This window comes from Polistes canadensis, unplaced genomic scaffold (assembly GCF_001313835.1).
Source record: "Polistes canadensis isolate GaletaPanama2010 unplaced genomic scaffold, ASM131383v1 scaffold_37, whole genome shotgun sequence".
NCBI lineage: Eukaryota > Metazoa > Arthropoda > Insecta > Hymenoptera > Vespidae > Polistes > Polistes canadensis.
In genome coordinates this window covers 300,342-323,454 of record NW_014569584.1, presented here as the reverse complement: position 1 = coordinate 323,454, position 23,113 = coordinate 300,342, and the positions used below count along the sequence as shown (strand labels likewise).

The 23,113-nt window shown below is 28.8% G+C and overlaps 4 protein-coding genes across 5 annotated transcripts; 2 read left to right on the top strand and 2 right to left on the bottom strand.

The window, feature by feature from the left end:
• The first annotated feature begins 249 nt into the window (after positions 1-249).
• Positions 250-3,349, top strand: LOC106784573 (Krueppel-like factor 3). Its single transcript, XM_014744295.1, has 3 exons — positions 250-987; positions 1,457-1,717; positions 1,833-3,349. The coding sequence occupies exons 1-3, from the start codon at positions 934-936 to the stop codon at positions 2,718-2,720; spliced, it is 1,203 nt and encodes a 400-aa protein (XP_014599781.1). The 5' UTR covers positions 250-933; the 3' UTR covers positions 2,721-3,349.
• A 2,240-nt stretch (positions 3,350-5,589) lies between these two features.
• Positions 5,590-9,841, bottom strand: LOC106784609 (trifunctional enzyme subunit alpha, mitochondrial). Its single transcript, XM_014744352.1, has 11 exons — positions 9,565-9,841; positions 9,289-9,398; positions 8,816-9,088; positions 8,461-8,711; positions 7,968-8,351; positions 7,723-7,893; positions 7,437-7,659; positions 7,153-7,362; positions 6,854-7,049; positions 6,574-6,776; positions 5,590-6,482 (listed from the first exon to the last, which is right to left on the bottom strand). The coding sequence occupies exons 1-11, from the start codon at positions 9,632-9,634 to the stop codon at positions 6,282-6,284; spliced, it is 2,292 nt and encodes a 763-aa protein (XP_014599838.1). The 5' UTR covers positions 9,635-9,841; the 3' UTR covers positions 5,590-6,281.
• A 530-nt stretch (positions 9,842-10,371) lies between these two features.
• LOC106784591 (metallophosphoesterase 1-like) lies at positions 10,372-22,315 on the top strand. Its single transcript, XM_014744318.1, has 12 exons — positions 10,372-10,453; positions 10,526-10,728; positions 10,828-10,973; positions 11,141-11,211; positions 11,740-11,880; positions 11,978-12,145; positions 12,232-12,320; positions 12,408-12,530; positions 12,596-12,736; positions 18,593-19,130; positions 19,219-19,569; positions 19,652-22,315. Exons 2-12 carry the CDS (start codon positions 10,615-10,617, stop codon positions 19,675-19,677), a joined length of 1,908 nt encoding a protein of 635 aa, XP_014599804.1. The 5' UTR covers positions 10,372-10,453; positions 10,526-10,614; the 3' UTR covers positions 19,678-22,315.
• On the bottom strand, positions 12,704-17,093 carry LOC106784590 (transmembrane 9 superfamily member 4). 2 transcript variants are annotated; one of them, XR_001381435.1, is made up of 11 exons: positions 16,926-17,093; positions 16,291-16,541; positions 16,064-16,210; positions 15,825-15,980; positions 15,458-15,732; positions 15,138-15,356; positions 14,887-15,044; positions 14,504-14,763; positions 14,231-14,414; positions 13,848-14,150; positions 12,704-12,773 (listed from the first exon to the last, which is right to left on the bottom strand). XR_001381435.1 is itself a non-coding variant. In XM_014744317.1 (10 exons), exons 1-10 carry the CDS (start codon positions 16,926-16,928, stop codon positions 13,917-13,919), a joined length of 1,887 nt encoding a protein of 628 aa, XP_014599803.1. In that variant the 5' UTR covers positions 16,929-17,093; the 3' UTR covers positions 13,076-13,916. The 2 variants fall into 2 exon arrangements, 1 of the variants encoding a protein (XP_014599803.1); XM_014744317.1 differs by lacking the exon at positions 12,704-12,773 and having other exon boundaries at positions 13,076-14,150.
• Positions 22,316-23,113: the final 798 nt, after the last annotated feature.

The following is a 23,113-nucleotide window of genomic DNA, read 5'->3' as shown; positions in this document are numbered from 1 at the left end:
ATTATTTTTCAGATATTATCAGATTAGACAGAAATCTCGTACAAATAAAATCATATTTGCGAGTAAGTACAGAAACTTTTGCGATATGAACGATTCTCCTCTTATCAGAATTTGAGATCGAAACAGCTACAACAATTCTATTTAAGATTCTCTTCTTGCACAATAAGATAAATAAAAAAGCATTCAATAGATAGAATAATATAATGATTTTTTGATAAATAAATTAAGAAGAAAGAAAGTAAACTTATTGTCAGTTCTCAAAGTCAGAGTAAAAATAAATCTATCTATATAAAAAAATAAATAGAGAATGTGAGGAAAGAATTGGTGCCGTCGACAATTTGGAGGCTCGCCGTAGATCTCGTTCGCTGCACAACAAGATGAGAAGAAACGTAAATACAAGAAAATCGAAGCAAAAGAAAGAGAGGGAACGCGTGGGTGTGTGCAAGTGCGTGAGTGAATTTATATGAACAAATAAGAGGGAGGAGTAGGAAGAGGGTCGAAGTTACAGGACGCTTGAAGTGTTGGGGCATTCGGGGCGCGTTGTGACGACATGACGTATCGAACGTGCGCGCACGCAGTGTGACGTCATGATCACGGCCTCAGTCAGGTCGCGAACACGTGAACAACACGCCTGTGATCACGCGTTGAACGACTGATCTAGTCCTACAGGATTGGTTGAGTACGGCGAGCCCCTCCATATTATTGGCTAACAAACTACACGGCCACATGATCAGACGCAACTAACTGGGCGCACGTCGGGACTGCCGACCTGAGAAAGCTTCATTACACTACCAGACGTCCGTTAGATCGAATTTGTACTTCGATTTTCACGACGTAAGCCCACTGCGTTTCCGTAAATGTGGAAACATTGGTGCAATCAAGAAGAAACTTTGCGTGAATTTTGAACTTTATTATAATTTAAACTACGATAAAATGGATGCAAATCAAACTCTACTATCTCCACCAGCTTCGCCCCAGTTTAAGCACGTAAGTCTAAGCAAAATTAAATGTACCGCGTATAATCTATCGACCGACGCCCGCGAAATATGAATGTGTTGTTTCTGCGATACATTTTCGGTGTGCTGCGTAATAATACAAATTTTCATTACTACGATCTCGAATCGTACTAACACGAATTTCATTAATTTATATTTATTCCTACTCCGTTGATATTTTTATTAACTTTTATGTATTTCGATAGAACTTTATATTTTTATCCTGCGTCTGCTTATCTCTCTTTCAAACTTGAATGTTCCGCTACTAACCCTGCTATATAAGAAAAAACAAACTTAAGATATCCGGGAATTTCTTTCTTTTTACTATACAGAAAGAACTGTAGTACAAAATGCAAATACAAATTTTGTTTATCATTTTTCTCTTCGTCGATAAAAAGAAGAACATTTTTTCGAAATAACTCATAAAAAATGATAACTGATATTCCTATTTATTTTTACAGATCGAGCCACTACAGTCGTCATTCAGTGTCGCAGCTTTGTTAGGAGACAAGCTATTGCAAAAGACGACGATGACCGCAAAGGCGGAGGTGGCGAAGGCGGCAGAGCAGGCGGCTATGACGGTGGCAACCGAAGCAAATGCGACAAAGCGCAATCATGAAAATCCACAACCAAATTTGCCTCTTACCCCTCAGCCTTCCGATTCCGAAGAAGACGAGCCTCCGCGGAAACGACGTTACGTTGAACAATGCGAATTAGCCAAGGTAAATAAGTATAAATAAATATACCAATATTATCTTTTGACTTCCAAACGTTCATTTGAACTTTGAATATACGCAAAGAAATGATGTTCTCTAAAATAAACTTGTATTCTTACAGTTACTCCTTTATGGAACACCACCACCCAGTCCCGAGGCAACTCGAGTATCAGTCATAATGCGCGCCAATCGTGACGGAACTTGTAGTCCAGCCAGTATACCTACGAAACTGACTGATTCGTGCCCGTCCGAATGGGTACCGAGTACAAGACAGCGTACTGTTGAAAGCAACAGTAAGAGCTCGGACGTGCGTTCGAACGGTAGCTTGGAAGAAAACGTCTTGAAAAGTCTCAAGTTTAAAATGAGTTTAAAAAAAGAAGAGATTATTGTGAATAATAAGAATACAGATCGTGAAATCGGTCAAGCCAAGTTGCAACCACTTGCACCCAAACCAGCACCGATTGTGGTAACCAGAATTTTAGGATCATCATTAGTTCTACCACAGACTCCATTATTGTTGGTCACAGCGAGCACACCAGGCCGAATTAATACCGTAGGAACAAAAGGAAACGTTCAATGTAATGAGTCAGCAGCGCGAAGACGTGTCTACGAATGTGAACATCCCGGATGCGGAAAAAATTATTTTAAGTCTTCTCATTTGAAGGCGCACACGCGTACGCATACCGGAGAACGACCCTTTCCCTGTCCATACGAGGACTGCAACAGACGTTTCTCGCGCAGCGATGAACTCTCCAGGCATAAAAGAACTCATACAGGAGAAAAGAAATTTGCTTGCACAATTTGTCAAAGAAGATTCATGAGGAGCGATCACTTGGCCAAACACGTGAAACGTCATACCAGAGAAAGGACTTCTTCCTCATCTTCCAATAGCAATGGTAGTAATCAAATACAAACGGCATCTGGTGTTAGGCTTAGTATCTTGCCTGTTATCGCGCCAAGGATAACACCACCGACTCATCAAATTTTACCACCACAACTTGCAGCGTGACCGCAGCAAGATTGATATTTTATCGAAATATATTTTTCAACTAAAAGAATCAAGGGGAAAAAGGAACGCCGGAAATTCGTTTCCTTCTTGTCCCACAGATAGAAGCTGTTTGCAGGTAACGGTAACCTTTTGGATATCTTCTTAATTCTAATTCGACATTGAAAATTCTTGTCGGATAATCTTCCTGTGATGCTTCTAAAAATCTTTCCTTTATGAAGGAATTATAATGTGAGAAGATGTACTTAATGACAAAAGTATGAAAAAGATAAAGAGAGAAAGGAGAGGTAGGAAGGATTAAACCAAGTACCTAAGTGTGTCTGTGATCTGTGATCGTTCGTCTTTGACTGATCGTGAAATAAAGAGTATTTATTTAAAGGAGACAAACGATTTAAACAATTCATATAAGTAACGGATATGTTAACGAGCTATGCTAATATTACAATTTTGTTAACGATTTTCTAATGAGATCGTCGGTAGACATTAGAGTTATATAGATTATATATTATCGTTCAAGGAGAAGGTGAAAATATTATTTTCCTTGCAACAAGATAAGACTTCTTTAATGTACAGATAAAGAATTTTTATACAAAAATGGAAATGAATTAAATAACTTCTATACTTTCATAAATCAATGTTGTTGACATACATCTTTCTTTTCACTCCACTTTATCCTATTTCTTCCCACTCAATAGATTATTGTCTTCTTTCTTATTTTTTAGTAAAAATGTTAAAACGATATTTTACAGTATTTTATTATTAATTGTTTTAATCTTTCCAGACAATCCAATATCTTCACAATTTCAGTAACATAAAAACAACAAAAGAAAAACCCATAAGATCCCCTCACCATATATTTACATTGCATATAATAAATATTTAATATGTTAATATTAGACGTATGTATCATGAATAGGAAATATGCTCAGTATATTTATGGCATTCAGCGATAATTCATGAAAAAATTTACCGTAGAAAGATGATTTTCTTATATTTTGTATCGATCACGAAAAGTTTCCATCACGCATTATATGAACGGCCGACGATTTTAATGCGTGGGAATGGTTAGGTATTTTTCAAGATATCGGGCACGGTCAATTAATATCCATATGGCTTTAATTTAAAATGTATTCCGAAAAATGACTAAATTAGACAAGTACAAAATTATATAATCATTCTCTTTTACGACTCGATACATTGAGAAATGTAAATATATTACACGCACGAAACACAAGTTTCAAATGAATTTAATATTTCAAATAGAAACTTTCTCCTTATATATGTATATACACATATTTTGCATAAAATTTTTGTTTTTTTGTTGTGTTTTTGTTCTTTTTTTATTTTATTATTAAAAATAAACTCCTTATTATAAATATGAACAAATATAAAAGTATCGTTATCATACTTTAAGCTCATGATAAGTTGTTGCGTATATATTTGTGCATATTAATAAATAACACTGATAAAATCGTTCGATAATATTACATAATACGTAATATTAGTTAAATTTAATTGTAGATATTCGGAATAACAGTATATTATTAATAGCATTTAATCGCAAATATAAACATAAGGTAGTACGAAAGTCAACGTTTTTTCATTGATACGTGATCACATCTATTCCCGCTATAGTTCCTTAATCACTTGTGTCTCCAGACTTTAAACAATGTCAATAGAATGTTATCATACGATGGTGTGATAACAAGTATGAATACGTGCTAAATCTATTGATCATATCGTAATTTCATAAGTCATATCACTTCATGTCAGATTTTTGTAGAAATTTCTAAAAGTATTTTCTTCATTTCGATGCTTTCTCATATTTTAGAATTTTTATTAAACGACGAAGAATCATAGTTATTATATTTTGTTATTGTCTTCCAAAGCTAATTAATTGTATATACCTGTAAATTATATACTCTGTCATTAATAATTACAGATCTCTTATCTTCTTATAAAAGCTTGGAGAGCAACGTAACGATAAAAGAGAATCGATAAATTCTAGACTTCGGAATCTTTGATAGTCGTTAAATCTATATTTTATTCTTGATTTTCTTTAGTTTATTAGAATAGGGTAGTGATTTACCGGTCCAATGAGAGAAATCTTATCAAAGGTATATCGTGAAATCTCCTGCTTTCTTGCATCAGCCAAGGACTTGGTTTCTTTTAACGTCATATATATTATAAACAGACACAGAAAACTTGTAGATGATGCAAAATATCTTACCTATTACCTGTACATATTTTTTTTTCTTTTTTTTTATGTTAAGATATTTTTTTATAATTGTTAATTCTAACGAAAAAGAATCTATGTAAGCAGTAAACAACTGATGTTCGTGGAATTAACAGATTTTTTATATGTCTAAGGAAACACATACGAAAGTTAACATAATCACTTGACGAAGGTATTGAAATTGAATATCACATTATATTCTGTTATAAATATACAAATTAGCATCTAAAATTGTAATTTTTATGCGAAGGATAAATAAAAAAAAAAAACAAATTGGCTCTTCTATAATATAAATAAACTATCTTTTTGTCTTTAACAACATGTATTTAATTATGCATGAAAAGGAAAGTGCAATACTCTTCTGATGTTGCATCAAATTATATTTCCGTCTTTACCTATGTATATTCATATTGAGCAAATAAAAAATATACACAAAACAGGTTTATTGATATTGCTACTTACACGATTAAGAATTAATTCGCATTTGCACAAGCATAGAATATTTATAGGATACTGGTAGTGAATGCAATCAATAATCACATTCTTAAATGATTATATAGTAAAATAATAACATTATCTTTCATAATGTATTTATTTTCGACACATACATGTGTATACATTTTATCAAATTTCTACAAAAATAAGCTTATTATACATTATGGTATATATATATATATACATATAGATATAACAATATATACAGGGTGGTAAAGAAAAGGGTTCAATATTTGAAGGGCTTGTGGTATTCGCCGAGAGGAGTAAAAAATGTCTAATTAACATAGGTCCTGAAATTAACCCTTTCGATATAAGTTAACTTTTATTATTTAAGAGCATTCGATATTATAATGTCTACGAAGTAATATTTGTTGATATAGTAATAGTCTTTGCTTATTTTCATAATAAAGTTATCTTGACAACCTTAAATTAAAATATTTCTAAGTAAATTCTTCTGTGTAAATTTAATATGTTGCGTAAAAACTTGCTTATGATATTAAGCACTCATAAATAATAAAAGTTAATTTACATCGAAAAATTGATTTTAGGATCCATATTAATTAAACATTTTTTAGTCCTATTGATAAGAACTATAAGTTCTTAAAATATCGGACCCTTTTATTACCATTCTGTATATGATTATATAAAAAATTATAAAACATCTTATAAACTATATAACAGTATAAATTGCATTGTTTTAAAATCAGATAGCAACTATAATGTTAAAACATATTGAAAATCTCATTGTTTACCATAGTATAATGCTTATTTATAAAATAAATGCTCGTATACTTCATTTTAAATAGATGTTAAAAGTATTGGACATTTTCCTGTTATTTATAAAATTTTTTCGTTGAATCAGATGCCATATCGTATAACATTTGGCACGGTTTAAAAGCAAGGCCATAGTGACTTTGAAATTCTTCCATAATTTTCACCAATCTGTGTGCCCCATATGAATCTACCCACCTGAAAGGTCCTCCAGTAAACGGTGGAAAACCTAATCCAAAGACAGCTCCAACATCACCTTCCAACTAAAAATGATTAAAATTATACGTTACAGTACGTGTATATTATACGTACTGTAAAACAAGTGATCTCTCATACATGATTAAAATTACTTACAGGATTTGCTAAGATATTATCCTCTAAGCAAAGTACCGCTTCGTTGACAAATCTAGACACCATTCTCATTTGACGATCTTCAGAGGAAGTACTTCCTTTAGGTTGAATTGCATATTTTTTTAAAATATTTAATGCTTCCAAATTAACGTCTTTATTTTTTGTATTCTTTTCATATATGAATATACCTTTGCCCGATTTGCGGCCTAGTTATAAAAGGATAAGGATTTAATAAGTTGATACATTAGCAATAAGATATCAATAAACAAATATAAGTAATTACCAAGAAAGCCAGCCTTGACCATATCTGACATAATATTCTCGTTTCCTCCTGAAAAACGTTCACCCAAAGCTTTTCCTAAATCTACACTAATATGTGCTCCAACGTCGATACCAACTTCATCAGATAAAGTTGCTGCTCCTACAGGAAATCCAAATGATTTGGTTAAGTTGTCCAAAACTACGGGATCAACACCTTCCTATATCCAAATATTATATTATTTATATTAATATTATTAATAATTAATATACATTTGTTAATGTAATTTTAATGTAATTAATCAAATAATAACATTTCTTCACCTGCATCAATCTAATCGCTTCTGAAATCATGGCAGAGAGTATTCTTGTGGTATAAAATCCAGGCCCATCTCCAACTGTGATAACAGTTTTGCCTTGTTTTAAACCAACTTCTACAGCTGTTTTTATAGTTTCATCTGCTGTATCTTTATGAGTAATTATTTCCAATAACTGCATCTTGTCTACTGGTGAGAAGTAATGCATACCAATCACCTACACATCATAAATGTACTGTTAAATATTGAATAAATAAGCATTTAAATATTTTATAATAATAATAAGTGTACTTTTTCTGGACGACTACTTCCAGCAGCAATTTTTGCTATAGGAATCGCAGATGTATTTGTTGCAATAATACAATATTCTGGAGCATGTGCCTCAATTTCTTTGATGACTTTATGTTTAATAGCAATATCTTCAAATACTGCTTCAATAACTAGATCTGTATTTTTGAATAAATCATACTGTAACGTGGGCTCAAGATTAGCCAAATATTTATCTTTTTGTATTCTGAAATATATAAGTTATATTTTAAAATTCTTATTATGAAACATTATTTATATTTATACATACTTGGAAAAACGATGTCTTTTTACAGCATTATCAAAACCTTTCTGAATTTGACCCACTCCACGGAATAATCCAGCTTCATTAGTATCTTTCAAAACAACATGATATCCTTTGTCAATACTTACTTGTGCAATACCTGCACCCATTAAACCAGCACCAATAATGGATATCTTTCTGTATATATATATAATAAACATTATTTTCATAAATATGAAATTCATAGATTGATTTATAAAATAAAGACGTACTTGACAGCATTCTTTGGTACTCCAAAACGATTTCTTTTGCAAGCTGTCTGCCCAAAAAAGAGACTTGTAAGACCTTTACACTGTGGGGTAATTGCTAATTGACCGAAAGCCTTAGCTTCTGCCTCATAACCTACAACTGGTCCTTTATCTAAACCCGTACGAACTACTTCTAAAATTTTTAAAGGGGCAGGATAAAGTCCTCCTGTCATTTTCATAACTTGTGCTTTTGCCCTGTTAAATATTTGATTTTTTACGAATTCAAAAGTTAGGGCATAATTTAGAACTTTATCTTGTATTGTCCTTGGATTACAATCAACTTTCAAATTTCCATTTACTATATCTTTAGCAGTTCTTATAGCAATTTCTTCCAAATAGTGTAAAGTACTGTATTAAAAAAAATATAGTCATTCATATTATATGTTAAGTTTATATCATGTGTATTAAAAAATGTGTGCATATATCTTTTATGACTTTTAGATCGTTTTCAACATACTTTTCTTCTGGTGATGTTAAACCTGGACCAAGACTGTTAACCAGCATGTCAACTAATCCAACTGATTTAGCTTTCTTCGCTTTAAGAGTTTTGCCAGTAAGAACCATATCAAGCACATTTGGAACTGAAATAAGTTTAGGTAACCGTTGTGTACCTCCTGCACCCGGAAGAAGGCCAACCATTACTTCTGGTAAGCCTAGACCAGTTTTGGTGTCATTAACAGCAATTCGATAGTGACATGCCAATGCAACCTATATGAAAACAAAAAATAAATAAGCGCAAAAATAATTTAAAATAAATGTTTACAACATCAATATTTTTTCTATTTATTAAAAAAAAACTACTTAAAATATACCTCTAAACCACCACCAAGACAACCTCCTTGAATAGCTGCTACAATAGGCTTTTTACTTTCTGCTATATTATTTAAAATTCGTTGACCAGTCTTTGAAATATCATAACCATCTTTTTCAGTTTGGCACTTTTGTAACATAGTCAAATCTGCACCTGCAATAAAACTACCTGGTTTTCCGCTTATTAAGACAGCAGACTTGACAGCTGTGTTGGTTTTTATATCGTCCAGAACACCAATTATTTCTTCCATTACTTCTGAATTTAATGTGTTCACCTATAAAAGATTACTAAATTATTAATACATTTAAGATTAAGAAATTATAATACTAATATTAATATTAATCTAATCTTCATTAAAATTGATCATATTCTAAATAATTTTAGTATTCACAGTTATATTGTATATATACCTTTAATATTTTATATAAATATTTAAATAAATTCTAAAAAAAAGTATAAAATATAATATTGTACCTTAGTTCCTGGAGAATCTAAAGTAATAACTGCAACATCATCAACAACTTTACATTTGAAATGCTTTTTGCCTGTTATACTTGTAAGTATCCTCAATGGTTGTACTATTGCTATATATAGAAGTATTAAATATATATTAAATTTAATTTCAAATACAGATACATAATATATAGAAATAAGTAGAAACAAGTTTATGCAACAATATTGGCAATTATTATTTATTTATTCATTTGTTAAGTCAAACGAACAAAAAAATATTCCAATTTTCATAATTACCTGATTTTGTTAAATGAATTTTTTTATGTGAAAAACGCATAAGTGCTCCAAATATTCTACAACTTGCCATTTTTTTGAATTTTATATATACTAGATTGAATAATTTAACTACTATTATTCACATTCATAAAAAAATGACACTAGCAAGCAATAGACCTGATGGGTACAAAGTACGAAACAAATCAACCCTATAGAAAACTAAAACCAACACGTAATCTTCAAAAATTGTACAACCGATAAAGAAATATTTGCTTTTCAAATCTAAAGATAACCCACCGAGAAGTAATAACATATACAATTAGAGATACGGTTCAAGGTATTTCGAAATTGGCCGATAACCGAAATACCATTCTTATCCTTAGGGCTAATTATAACAAGAAAGTACCGCAGAAAAGTTGGCATAAAACCTCAACAGCAGAAAAAAAGGAATAAGTATTCTTAATTGCACATTAATTGTATATTTAAAATCTATAATTGCACATTTTATTAATTAATTATTTAATTAGTTATTAATAATTGAATATACAAAAACGTTTTTTCTCATTTCTAAGCAAAGCAATGAAGTTTCCTATTGTTTTTTGTTTTCAATCAATTGCTGACTTTTTGTTTGTCCGGCTCCTCAACTTTATTTTATCAAATATTTTTTATTTATTGTTAATTAGTTGAAAATAATTATTACACTTTGAATAATTATAGAATGGCGGCATCATGAGTGGGAGATATGTTATACGCATGCGCAACCACAAAATCAAAGCGCAAGCGCACTTTGAAAAAAATGAAAGTAAAGTTGGTATACCTGCAGAGGATATATTTAAAGTTGATTTTCAAAGTGACAAACAATGTGTAGTGATAAGAAGTAGGTTAATCATTTATAATGTATAAACAATAGGTAAATATTTTGTAAATAATAATTTTTCTTTTAAATATAAGAATTCTTTTTAATACTATCGCTCATACGTAGATTTCTGAAGACTTGGATACACAGAAAGTTAAATTATTAAATAAATTATTCAAGTTTATAAAACCTTTTTATACATAACTTAATAAAACATGTATATACCAAGAAAACGTTTCTACAATAATTACTTATTTATATTTGCGTTACTTTCTGTTTCTGTGTTGTTTTTTTGTGAATATCTTATATATTACATAGTACTTACACAGGTTAGTAAAACCATTTTACATGACATAGACTTTTAGTTGCTATATATATATATATATATATATATATTGCAATTAAATTAAGTAATTTTTATAAATTAGTGTAATTGGCCATCTTTAGACCCACGTAAGGCTGTTTCATCTGTTGATTCATCAAAGTTTAATGAAAATTCTGTACGAGCTATGTTCATTTCTGATACTCATTTACTTGGTCCTAAAAAAGGCCACTGGTTTGATAAGTTGAGAAGGTATAAATAAATATATTTATTATCATAATTTAATTTAAACATTTCATAAATTGTTAACAAATATAAATTGCTTTTTTAATTGTCATACTAATTATTATTATCAATTGTTGATTGGTATTTGATATTACAAATTCATTTGATTCAATACAAGTAAATAATATTTTCAGAGAATGGCAAATGTATAGAGCATTTCAAACAGCTATAGCAATTCATAAACCAAATATAATTTTTATTTTAGGTATGTAAAAGTATATACTAGTATCCAATAATCAAGTTCTATATAAGTCATTTATAGGCCAAAGAGATTAACTCCACTTTCATCATCTTTTTAAATTTTAATCTCAAAACACTTAATTAATGTTTAATTTCTTATGTTTAAAATTAATTTCTTTAATAATGGAGTAAATGATTTAGTTTTCTTAAAAAAACTAGTTTCCATATTATCACTATAATTAAGCAATGATGCACACAATTAGTACTTGGTTGGGTAAACACTTCAGAACACTGCATACTGTGAAAAGTGGATTGAATTGAGAAGGTGTTATAGAGAAGTTTTTCAAATCCATAAAAGGGAAAGTAATAACAACAATTTTTTTAATAATGAGCTTAACACCACTAAATAACAAAATTTTGTATAACTGTTGAGCAATAAATGATATAACAATGTACGTAATTTTATTAATTTTCTTTACTTTTTGTTTTATGGAGTTAATCATTTTGGCAAATGTCGAATTAGCTCATATTTAATTATTATTAAATATTATAGGTGATATATTTGATGAAGGTGATTGGTCTAATGATAAGGAATTTGATAATTATGTATCAAGATTTCACTCTCTGTTTTCCGTACCAGATGGTGTTCGCCTTTATACAATGGCTGGAAATCATGACATAGGATTTCACTATGGTATTTTTAATAATCACATTTGCTGTTAATCATTTAAAATAATTATTTTTTAGACATATATTAGTATCTTGGCTCAAATAAACAAAAATTTATTTAGCCATAACACCTTATACAAATCAAAGATTTGTAAATAAAATGAAAGCACCCAGTGTTAGAAGAATCAGTAGTAATGGTAATCATTTCATCTTGATCAATAGTATGGCATTAGAAGGAGATAGTTGTTTTCTATGCAAGTCTACAGAAATTGCGATAAATAAAATTGCTGGTAAATTTTTATAAAATATTATATATAAAATTATATATAATATTTTAATTATTAGTAAATTTGTAAAACAAATACTTCTTTTTCAGAACAATTACAATGTGCAAAAGGAATAGATAATAATTGCACTAAGAGCAAAGATAAATTATCCATATACAGTCGTCCTATTCTTCTTCAGGTTTATATTATTTATATATATGTCAACATATAAATAAAATTAATATCCATATGAAATTATATATATATTTTGTTCTGTTTATTACAGCATTATCCATTGTACCGTGTATCTGATGAAATATGTAATGAACCTGATGAAGCACCACGTGAACTAAAAAGCTTACAATTTCGTGAACGGTGGGAGTGTTTATCAAAGGAAGCATCTAAACAAGTAAATAAATTATTCTAAATTTTATTCGTTTTATTTTGAAGTATATAAAATAGATAAATTTAAAGCTTTTAGATATTTTAAATCCAAGACTGGTTGTTGATGGTCACACTCACTATGGTTGCAGAAGAATACATAAAGATGATATCTTGGAATTTACAATCCCTTCTTTTAGCTGGAGAAATATCAATAACCCATCTTTCTTATTAGTAAGCTTTTTAATTTATTTTTAAATGTATAATTTCTCTGCAAGAGTTATATAAAGTTTTATTTTAGGGTGTATTTACTCCAAATAATTTTTCTGTATCAAAGTGTTACATGCCGGTAGAATCTACTGTGATTTTAATATATATCATAAATATAGTAGGTATTTTCGTATATTTAATTATAAAATATATTCCCAAAATAATATCAATTGTATTTTTGAAGATGAAATCACGGTAATAATCTAATCTCACATATGTTCCTACACATGTATAGTCTCATTGTTTGCATATTTTAAGTAAAATACAAATAAAGGTAATTTTATCTACACATTGTTTAATAAGATATGAATATCACTAATAGTATTAAAAAGACATTATAAATGAATACATGTCATGAGCAGATATGTTATTTACATTATTTATATCATAATACAAAACATTATTAAATGTATAAAGTCACATTTATAAAATGTAACAACTATATTGTGAATAAAAATGTATATAATTGTAATAAAGAAGATCATTATATAAATTACATTAATGTAAAATAATAATTGAAATTGTTTGCTATGCCAATATTAAAAATATACACAGCGTTTATAAAATTACTATTAAAAAAACAAATCATATTTATCCAATTTACATTATAATAAATAATAACCAATTCATTTTTTTTAATCTTCATAATTTAAAATAGACAAATAATAATCTATCTGCTTGCATTCCAAGTACTTCTACCATATTAAAAAACAAGGACTAAAAGGTATAATAATTATCAACAATTCAGATTCACAACGGAAACATAATACTTCTATAATAATTTTGTGATGCATGAAAAAATTTGTTCATTTCTACACTGAAAATAATATTATGGATTCATATACATACAATGCATGTTATTTAAACTATTTATAATTTTTTATAATTTATTACTAGTATTTTGTATTATGTATGTAAATATTGTGTTATATGTATGATTACGTCTGTATACATACATACGTACATAATATGTATTTGTAGATTTTATTAAAACTCTTATTTTGTTTAATAATTTAACAAGTACACACACTGCTTTCATCTTAATCTCACAATTAAAAAATATTCTAACACTCACCATAAACTAATAGATAAGGTTACATTCGCACATCATTCACTGAGTTCATTTATGACAACTATGACTAGTCTATTTAACTGCTGCATATATTTTGCGAATGAAAGCATATGCAGCAAAGAAGCCAATTGTACCAGTTAACAACCAAAATGTAAGCACCATTAATGCTGTATATGCAAAATACATCAGCGTTGGAACCAATTCTGTTATTTCTAATTTGGTCATAAAGTAAAAAATTGAATATGCTAACATATATACAGCTGATCCTCCACTAACTATAAAACTTCTCCACCACCATCTGTAATCCTGTAATTAAATAAATATTATGATTTATTATTGATTAAAAATATAAATATAAATAGTATTAAATATGTTATAATACATACTTCTGCACATAGTTGCAAATACACCATAACTACAGATATTTGAGAGCAAGAAATGACAAGAATACAAAATACTAAAAATAAAAATCCAAAAAGATAATAAAATTGATTTTCCCATAGTGCTGTCAAAATAAAAAACAATTCTATGAAGACAACACCAAATGGTAGTATGCCAGCCATCAATGTACTGAAAAATTCAGGAAATTGTATGAAAATCTTTTATATAAATTAACATCAAACACATAGTTTTAATATAAAATATGTAAAAATACTTACCAAAATATTGGATTCATATACCATAACTGATCTGGAATTTGTCTAGGAATTTGGTTTGTTCTAACAGGATGTGTAAACGGATGTTTACGATAACCAAAGAAATATCCAAGATATACTAAGGGAAGTGAAATGCCAAACCATAGGCAAAGCAATGCTAACATAGTGGTAAATGGAACTGCTCCTGAACTGTGTTTTCCCCATATGAAGAAGTTTAGAAAAAAACATGTAGTAAATACTATACCAGGATAAAGTGTTGCTGTCTACAAATTTCAGTTTTATTTTAATATATTATTACAGTAATTTGTCAATAAAATAAATTATATCATATTACTGATTATTTTAAAACTATATTACTAACTTTTTCAAATTTATTATTAACTTACCAATAACGCAGCTTTTCTCCATTCTCGTCCTCGCATAGTTTTATACAAACGTGCAGAAAAATATCCAGCAATTGATCCAGAGAATACAAATAAAAATATAGCACAAGTTCCTAATGCTCCTCTACTTGCTGGTGAAAGCATTCCAAGCATGGCAAAAACTGTAAATAAATAACAATTATTAAGTGTTTATATAAATTCTGCAATAAAAATATTCAAATAGAATCTCTAAAGTAAATATATCTTTATCTTACATATTGTAATAAGTGCCATAAAAAATATTTGAATGCCATTGCCTATTACAGCAGCAAACAAACGTGAATTAGGAGGTGGTCTAAAAACATCTCCATGAACTAATTTCCAACCAGTTTCTTCAATGCTTTCGTCTAAGCCAGCTAGACTATCATTATCACCTGCATTATAACGAGCTATATCTCTTTTAAGAGTCCTTACCATGATCGTAATAAAAATACCTGTAAATAAATTATTTGAGCACTATAAACGAATATTATGTTTCAAATAATAAGTTATTAAGTTATCAAATAAAATATTAAACGAAATTAATTTCATTTACCATATAGAAAAAAAACTACAATGAGTGAATTTATAATAGAAAACCAATGAATTTTAACATCATTCATTCCTAGATATGTGTCCCATCTGCTTGCCCAACTCACATCTGATTTTTTCCACTTCACGGAATATAAGAATAGCAGTCTAGTACCTTTAGGATTAATAAACTGAGGACTTGTTTGAGATGGTAATATACACTTGTTTCCATCATAATTCAATTTACTTATATCTACTGATCGAGCTTCCACTTCAAATTCTACTACTCTAAATTGATTTCTAAAGAAAAAGGATATAAAATTGATTTCAAAAATGAATTGATTTAGAAGATAAATAATAATTAAAAAAGAAACAATATAAAAAATACATACTCTCCATGTTCATGGTATCCTAATTTTAATGTCAAATGATTATTAATATAAACTTGATCACCTATAACACCTCCTAATCTATATCCATGATAAACTACTTCTCCATTAGTTCCTTTAACAAATTTCTTGGTAGCAGCTGGCAAATTATCTATTAATCTAAATGTTAAATGTAAAATATGAAGTAATAGATTGGAAATACATAAATAAACACAATATAAACAATATAAACTTTATCATACAGATGCACTGAGTAATCGTGCTGAATACGTTCTATTGCACATTGAGATTCTTCATCGTTCCATGTCATTGGATTGTTTGGTCCATGACATAAAAACCTACAGTTTATATCTTGTTTCATCATAACTTCATATGGTGTATTTACAATTCTAAAATTAAAAAGAAAAGTCATTGTAAAATGAAAATAGCATATTTTGAAAAAAAAAATGACATAATTCTTAAATCTTACCTATCACCACGTAACACTTCTCCCAAATTTTCAGATTTATAAATAAATGTTCCATTCTTTGGTCTACAAAACTTGAGCGAATAATACTCATATGGTAATTGTGTATGAGTACTTGTCATTTTAACTGCTTTAACATCAATTTTTTGCCCATTCTTAAATTCAACTGGTGCAACACCCGGTACATAAAAGCCATTTGTTTCGATTAAAAAAGATATTATCACAAGAATAGAAACATTCTTTTTTATTCTTCCCTGTTAAAATAAAGAATGATCTATAATATCTTATTTGAATTTAAACGAAGAATTAACGAACACTTACGAATATAATTTATATATATATATAAAACATACAATGTCATGTAGAAAATATAATTTTTCACATGAATATATAATTAATTTTAAATAAGCATCAGTTCGTTTTGTTTAGAAATACAATAAAATCTATAACAATATTTTATTGATATATAATAAGCATAGAAGTTGTTAAGTTCCAAATATTAAACTAAACTCGTAAATTAAAGATATTATCTTAATCATATATTAAGTTATTTTATATAAATATTTTACTATAAAGATAATATAATTAGATGAGTTGGTTATCTAATTAAAAGAAACGATGCACAAAACTGTTCCTACCATTCCTATAACTTTATATTTATCAAAAGTGCGTCACGCCACTCAACAAATTTGGAACTTGCTGTTAACCACTCACACTATTCACTTTCACGTCAAAAATGATATTTACTTATACTGAAGTTCTTCACGAAACATCTGATAAGTAAGGCAACGATGAGAAATGTTTTTGTTAAAAAATCCCTAGGATTTGTTACTTTCCTAACCTTTAGTATATTACAGTGTTGCCAAGTATCAGCAAAAGCTCATTATACACATATACTAATATTAAAAGAAAATTTATAATTTATATTAAAGTGGATAAGTATTTCACAGATCATTCTAAAATTTATCGTCAAAGTTAAACATTAATATAAAAAAATGTGTAACTACGAAGATAATAAAAATCAAAAACATAATCATTTTTTATCATAGGCCTTATTAAATATTTGTATTACTGTCAGAATTTTGCTTCAATAGAGCGTATTTCATTTTCCTATTCATGTTACATTTATCTCTGTTAAAATCTTATATGTCCTTTAAAATTAAAACTATATAAATCATATTTTAATTTGTGCTTTAGGGAAGTTTGTAATAGTTATATGAAAAAAATTATCTTAATGTATAAATTGAAATTCCCGCATTTTTTTAATACTCTCAGATAAAGGAAGTAGATTCAGAATGAAGACACTTTATTATTTAAGTAGATGCTACATTTTGTTAATTTTTATTTCATAAATTAATATTTTATAATAGCGTTACACTATGTTCAATAACTATTTATATTTGAGAAAAGAAATATTTATACAATTAAATACACAACAGTTGGTGTTTTGACCAGGCTTTTCTAAGAGAAAAAATATACCCAGGAAAAGTAAAATAACGTCCCACGTGGGGACTCGTTTAATTACAAGTTACGTTGTTTAGATATGCATTTATTCGTTTAATTTTTATTGCAGAACAATGGTACAAGTAAGTACAAACTTTTGAACAAATTACATTAATGAATTTTTATTTCTTATTCCTAAATGAGTGCATTTTTCTGTCAGTTCTATTGGGAATTCTTTATTATTTTTTTTTTTCACTGTCATCCATTAGTAAATAGGAAAGATGGCAGCAGATTATTGCGCTTTTTTCTCATATATTCGGAAGGCAGACATTTTTATAAAAACCAAGTGTTTACTATAATAATTCATACTGAAAGTCTCGAAACATAGTACACATCATGGTTTTCTGAATGAAATTTTGCGCGGTTTTCATTTTTTAAGTGGGATATAGTGAATATTACAATAAACATACAGTGAAATTAAATTTTTCAACGTTGATTATTTGTAACATAAAACGTGATGTGTTATAAATGCGAAAAAGTATTTATTAAAGTGTAAACAAACATATGTGAGATATGAAAGTACGTTTCTTATCATAACAAGATATGTGTACGTATATACATATATATATATATATATATATATATATATATATATATATATATATATATATATATATATATATGTATGTATATATATATATATATAATATTTTGCAGTATAAATTTCTTTTTATTGGTGATATTAGAAACATTATGTACAAAGGATTATTTTAAATTTTGTTTTTTAATGTATTTATTTTTATAATATTAATTAAATGCCAATTTTTACTTAATTATTGAATAAAATTAATTGTCTTTGTAGGCAATTGATGAAATGGAACAGAGAGATCTCCCACAGGCTTTTCGCTTGTTGGGAGAAATGAATGCTAATGTTCTGCAAGTAAACCAACTTGTAGATAATATGTTGGTGCGTGTAAAAAATGGAGAAATCTCAACGGACAAGGGTCTTAGTTTCTTAGAGATGAAGTATCATATGTTACTTTCCTATCTTATTAATTTAACTTACGTAGTCTTAAGAAAATGTTCAGGTGAACGTATTGAAGGTGACCCCTCTATTGATCGCCTTATTGAAATCAGGACAGTCCTAGAAAAAATCCGACCAATAGATAACAAGCTTAAATATCAAATAGATAAACTTGTTAAGACTGCAGTAACTGGTACCACTAACAGTAATGATCCCACTAATTTTAAAGCAGATCCTGATGCAATAATTGCTAAGATTGATAGTTTTGATGAAGAGTCGGATAGTGATCAAGAAGGCGATGAAGATGGTTTTAAATCATCTCAAATCAGAAAATCAAATATCTATGTGCCACCAAAACTTGCTGCTGTTCACTATGGTTTGTATTAAAAACTTAATAATGTAGCACATTTTTCCCATTGCTTCTATTATACTAAATCAATCTCTTATGTGTCACTGCTTTATAGACGGAGATGAAACAGCAGCAGAAAAGATGCGTAAGGCTGGTGAAAGAGCCCGCAGACGTGCAGTCTCTGGTGCAGTGTTAAGGGAATTAAAAGAAGAATACCTAGATGCACCGATAGAAGATGCACAAGGGTTAATTGAAAAACAAGCCAGTTTGGGGCGTGAAAATAAGCGAAAGATTGAATATGAAGAAAATTACATGACACGTTTACCTGTTACCAAACAAGAAAAACATAGACGCCGTCAGATTACAACTCTTGGTACTCTTGGTGATGAAATTACTAGTTTCGGAGAGACTTCATCTGTACCATCCAAAACAAGAAAAACTCAGAAAAAAGGAAAAGCTAAAAAAAGTAAAACTCTACTTTTTTATATTTAATTATTAAATATTAGTATCCTTTATAACATTGAAATGATATTATTGTCTATTTATAGGTTTTAAAAAAAAACGGCACCACTAAATCAGCTTTATAGTAACTTATAGAGCAGAATTTCATACAACATTAATTATTAAGGTAACGTGCAACAAAATTTACTTAACTTCTTCTTGACAACAGCAGATGCCACTAATACTCGTTTACTAAATAATGCTATAACTCATAACATCTAGTAATGAAAGACTACCATCGATGGTGAAGTGAAATAGCACGATGGTAATTTATTACTGTGTATAAGACATACTAATGGTCGTGTAATTAATACTTATAGTTAATACTGATTTTAACCTTTAACTGTTGTCTGAAATCAATTTTTATCTGTGGAGTTGAAATATTCCATCAAAAAGAAGAAATAGTATATTGGTATGAAAGGAAACAATTCCAATAATATATGTGGGGTACATACGAGCTTAATTTAATAAAACAAAGATTCTCATCATGTATATGGTTAAGAAACTAATGGATTTCGGCTCCAAGATTTAAAATTGTAAGTTAAGCATAAAAGTTGAAAGTAGGCAATGGGTCTGCTTTATTTTGAGATATTCTCCAGCTATAAATAATGGAATCAATAACATAGCAGGAAGAATGATATTGAATTAATTGTTAAAAAAGCGTAAAAATCACAAGACATTCAGTGCAAAGTTATGAAATTCGTGTTTAACATGGAAAAATACTGTTTAGGAACTGCAAAAATTTTGCAACTTCTACGAATAATGATTCATTGTATGATATCGCATGTCTTAGGATTTTCTCGCTGTCTAGTGTAGTAAAGTAGTTACTAGTTTAACTATTAAATGTATGTTTCGTTTGTTTTTCCCCTGGTGAACTGTTGAGGCTATTACATCTTGATGTGAATCATATTTTATGTTAAGTTTCTTTTTGCAATGTATTTATACATTGTAATTGTTATTTTAACTAAAAATTAATTTCATTAAGTGGTTAAACTTATATTAAATATAATATAAGGATAACGTAATCGTGTCAAAATTCAAAATTGATATAGTAAATTTTTGTAGTACTGTTTAAGTTTGCAGTGTTTAGTTTTTAAGGAGGGGGAACATGTTACGTCGAAGTACAAACTAATAAAGGAAGACTTAGAGCGAAAATCACTTCTGCAATAGTGAATAAGACCTGTACAATCAAATCGCGGGATATATTTAACTCTTGCGCTTGAATATAGGTTCCATTTTTTAAATATTACTAAATGAGATTACAGGGTGACTTTTTCATGTTAAAGGAGTATTACCTCCTTTAAAATAAAAGGAATGCAATATTGTGTAGATTTCTAACATAGTTCACGCTTGGATATGAGTGTTCGTTGCTCATTCCTGCAGAAGTGGTCCGCATTACCTTTGAGAGTGTTAATTCGCCATATGCTGACCAAGGGCTCAACCATCCATAGATGTTATATTTTTTACAGAAGTGTTCATAGATTGAGCTATCTTGGTAAGGCATGATGTTACATGTGCCTCCTCTTTTCTAATCTGTGAAAATGATTAAAATGTGATAAATTATTCAAGAAATAATATGTAAAAAAAAAAACTAACAAAATAACACAATTGCTGGGCATTATTTACAAGTGCTAGCAAGCCTAATGTCAGCAGCCTTGTCGTATTTGGTAATGAAGTTGAAATACCGAATAGCGGAAAAATTTTGAGATAATTTGTGTTATAACACTTGCGTGTGAGCATGAATGATTGCAAGTGTATGTATAATGTTGCTCTACATTTTAAGGAAACAAAAGTATAAACGCAATTAGTTTCAAGATTTATCCGTGATTTGGATTTTTCATACTCCATGCATAGACGATAATTTTCTAAGCACCCTTACAACTAAGAGATCTATGAGCCCAGAACAAATTTATAGTTAAACAGTCTGTTTTAATCAATCAACTATTTTCATATCACCACGAATTATATATATATTTACGCCGAAAGAAATATTATTTACAATAAAAATATGAACTGGGAGACTTATAGTATATAGTATAAACTCAATAAATTTTTTTTAAATAATAGCAATATAATCGTCAATGTTTTGGGCTTGTAGTAAAAGAGTATGGGTGTAAAAAAGATATTCATATGAGACACATATCCGCACATAACATATAGCAGCAAGATAATAGGATTATATTGAATACACTACCTCAAATCAATAGAAATATGGAGTTACAGTAATGAAACTGTAACAGTTTCGTTTGCATAACTATGTCATCCTTTATTGTTTAAATATTTACTGTACTGAGATTTTTTTACTAGAATTCTTTAGATTGTTATATTATATTTACAAAAAATATATAAAGTTTATTCTATTTGAAATAGAATCGTTTTCATATGGTTTTGTATCTACATAGTAGATAGATATATGATTGATCAATGTACAGAAAGACATAAGGAATGTAAACGTTACTGTAAACAGTGATTTTAAAGTAGTTCTTCAAATCCAACAATGCTGCCGAATACAAAAGAAACAAGATATCTTTGCAGCAGAGTCAAGATAGGAATAATTTATTGACTACATTCATAGTCTGAGAAAATATAATGTTTCATTTATTGGTAAATTTTCTATTATTTATGTATTATGAAAATTCAACATGTAAGAGAGTTTACCTGTATATTACAAATGGTTATTATGAATGAATTATTATTATGGATTAATACTATCATTACTACTATTACTGCAACTACTATTAATACTATTACTACTTCTACTACTAATAATAATATTATTACTATTATTATCGTTTGATAATAATAGTAATTTATCATCGTCATCGTCATTGTCATCCTCATCATCATCATTCTCATTATCACAACCATCACCACCATCATCATCATTATCATTATCATTATCATTATCATTATCATCATCACCATCATCATCATCATCATCATCATTATTATTATCATCATCACTAAACCACCACACTACTACCATTATCATCACCATCACTAAACCACCACCACTATCATCATCATTATTATTCTCATCACCATCACTAAACCACCACCACTACTATCATCATCATTATCATCATTTTCATTGTCATCGTCGTTGTCATTGTCATCCCGTTTTCGCCTTGGTCACGATAAAATCAAATCAAGTCATAAATTATCGCCATCGTCAGTGGCATCAATATCATGATTATAATTATTATTACATTTTTATCAATATCAATATCATCATTACCATCGTTTTCATTAATATTATGATTTTCCTTTTTTTTTTATTACTGTTCGTATTATTACGATCATCATGTAGAATGCTTCTTACAGACTGAATAAAATGTTTTCAATGTCATTTTATGTTTTTTTTTTTTATAGAAACACCTATTGGAAAAAACATCCCAATTCTTATTCATGTATACATGTATACATTCGAAAAATATTAAATATCTACCGTTTAATAAGCCGAATAAAGACAACTCGCAAAAATTAATGTAAAATATATTAAATATTAC

Coding starts and splice junctions, on each gene's coding strand:
- LOC106784591 (XM_014744318.1), top strand. CDS start 10,615: ATGTATATACCAAGAAAACGTTTCTACAATAATTACTTATTTATATTT. Junction 11,212..11,739: donor AAATATAATTTTTATTTTAG/GTATGTAAAAGT, acceptor TAAATATTATAG/GTGATATATTTGATGAAGGT. Junction 12,146..12,231: donor TGCGATAAATAAAATTGCTG/GTAAATTTTTAT, acceptor CTTCTTTTTCAG/AACAATTACAATGTGCAAAA.
- LOC106784609 (XM_014744352.1), bottom strand. CDS start 9,634: ATGGCAAGTTGTAGAATATTTGGAGCACTTATGCGTTTTTCACATAAA. Junction 7,660..7,722: donor AAAAGACATCGTTTTTCCAA/GTATGTATAAAT, acceptor TATATATTTCAG/AATACAAAAAGATAAATATT. Junction 7,050..7,152: donor AAGCGATTAGATTGATGCAG/GTGAAGAAATGT, acceptor ATTTGGATATAG/GAAGGTGTTGATCCCGTAGT.
- LOC106784573 (XM_014744295.1), top strand. CDS start 934: ATGGATGCAAATCAAACTCTACTATCTCCACCAGCTTCGCCCCAGTTT. Junction 988..1,456: donor CTTCGCCCCAGTTTAAGCAC/GTAAGTCTAAGC, acceptor TTATTTTTACAG/ATCGAGCCACTACAGTCGTC. Junction 1,718..1,832: donor AACAATGCGAATTAGCCAAG/GTAAATAAGTAT, acceptor GTATTCTTACAG/TTACTCCTTTATGGAACACC.
- LOC106784590 (XM_014744317.1), bottom strand. Junction 15,981..16,063: donor CACGATTACTCAGTGCATCT/GTATGATAAAGT, acceptor TTTAACATTTAG/ATTAATAGATAATTTGCCAG. Junction 14,764..14,886: donor GGAGAAAAGCTGCGTTATTG/GTAAGTTAATAA, acceptor TGAAATTTGTAG/ACAGCAACACTTTATCCTGG.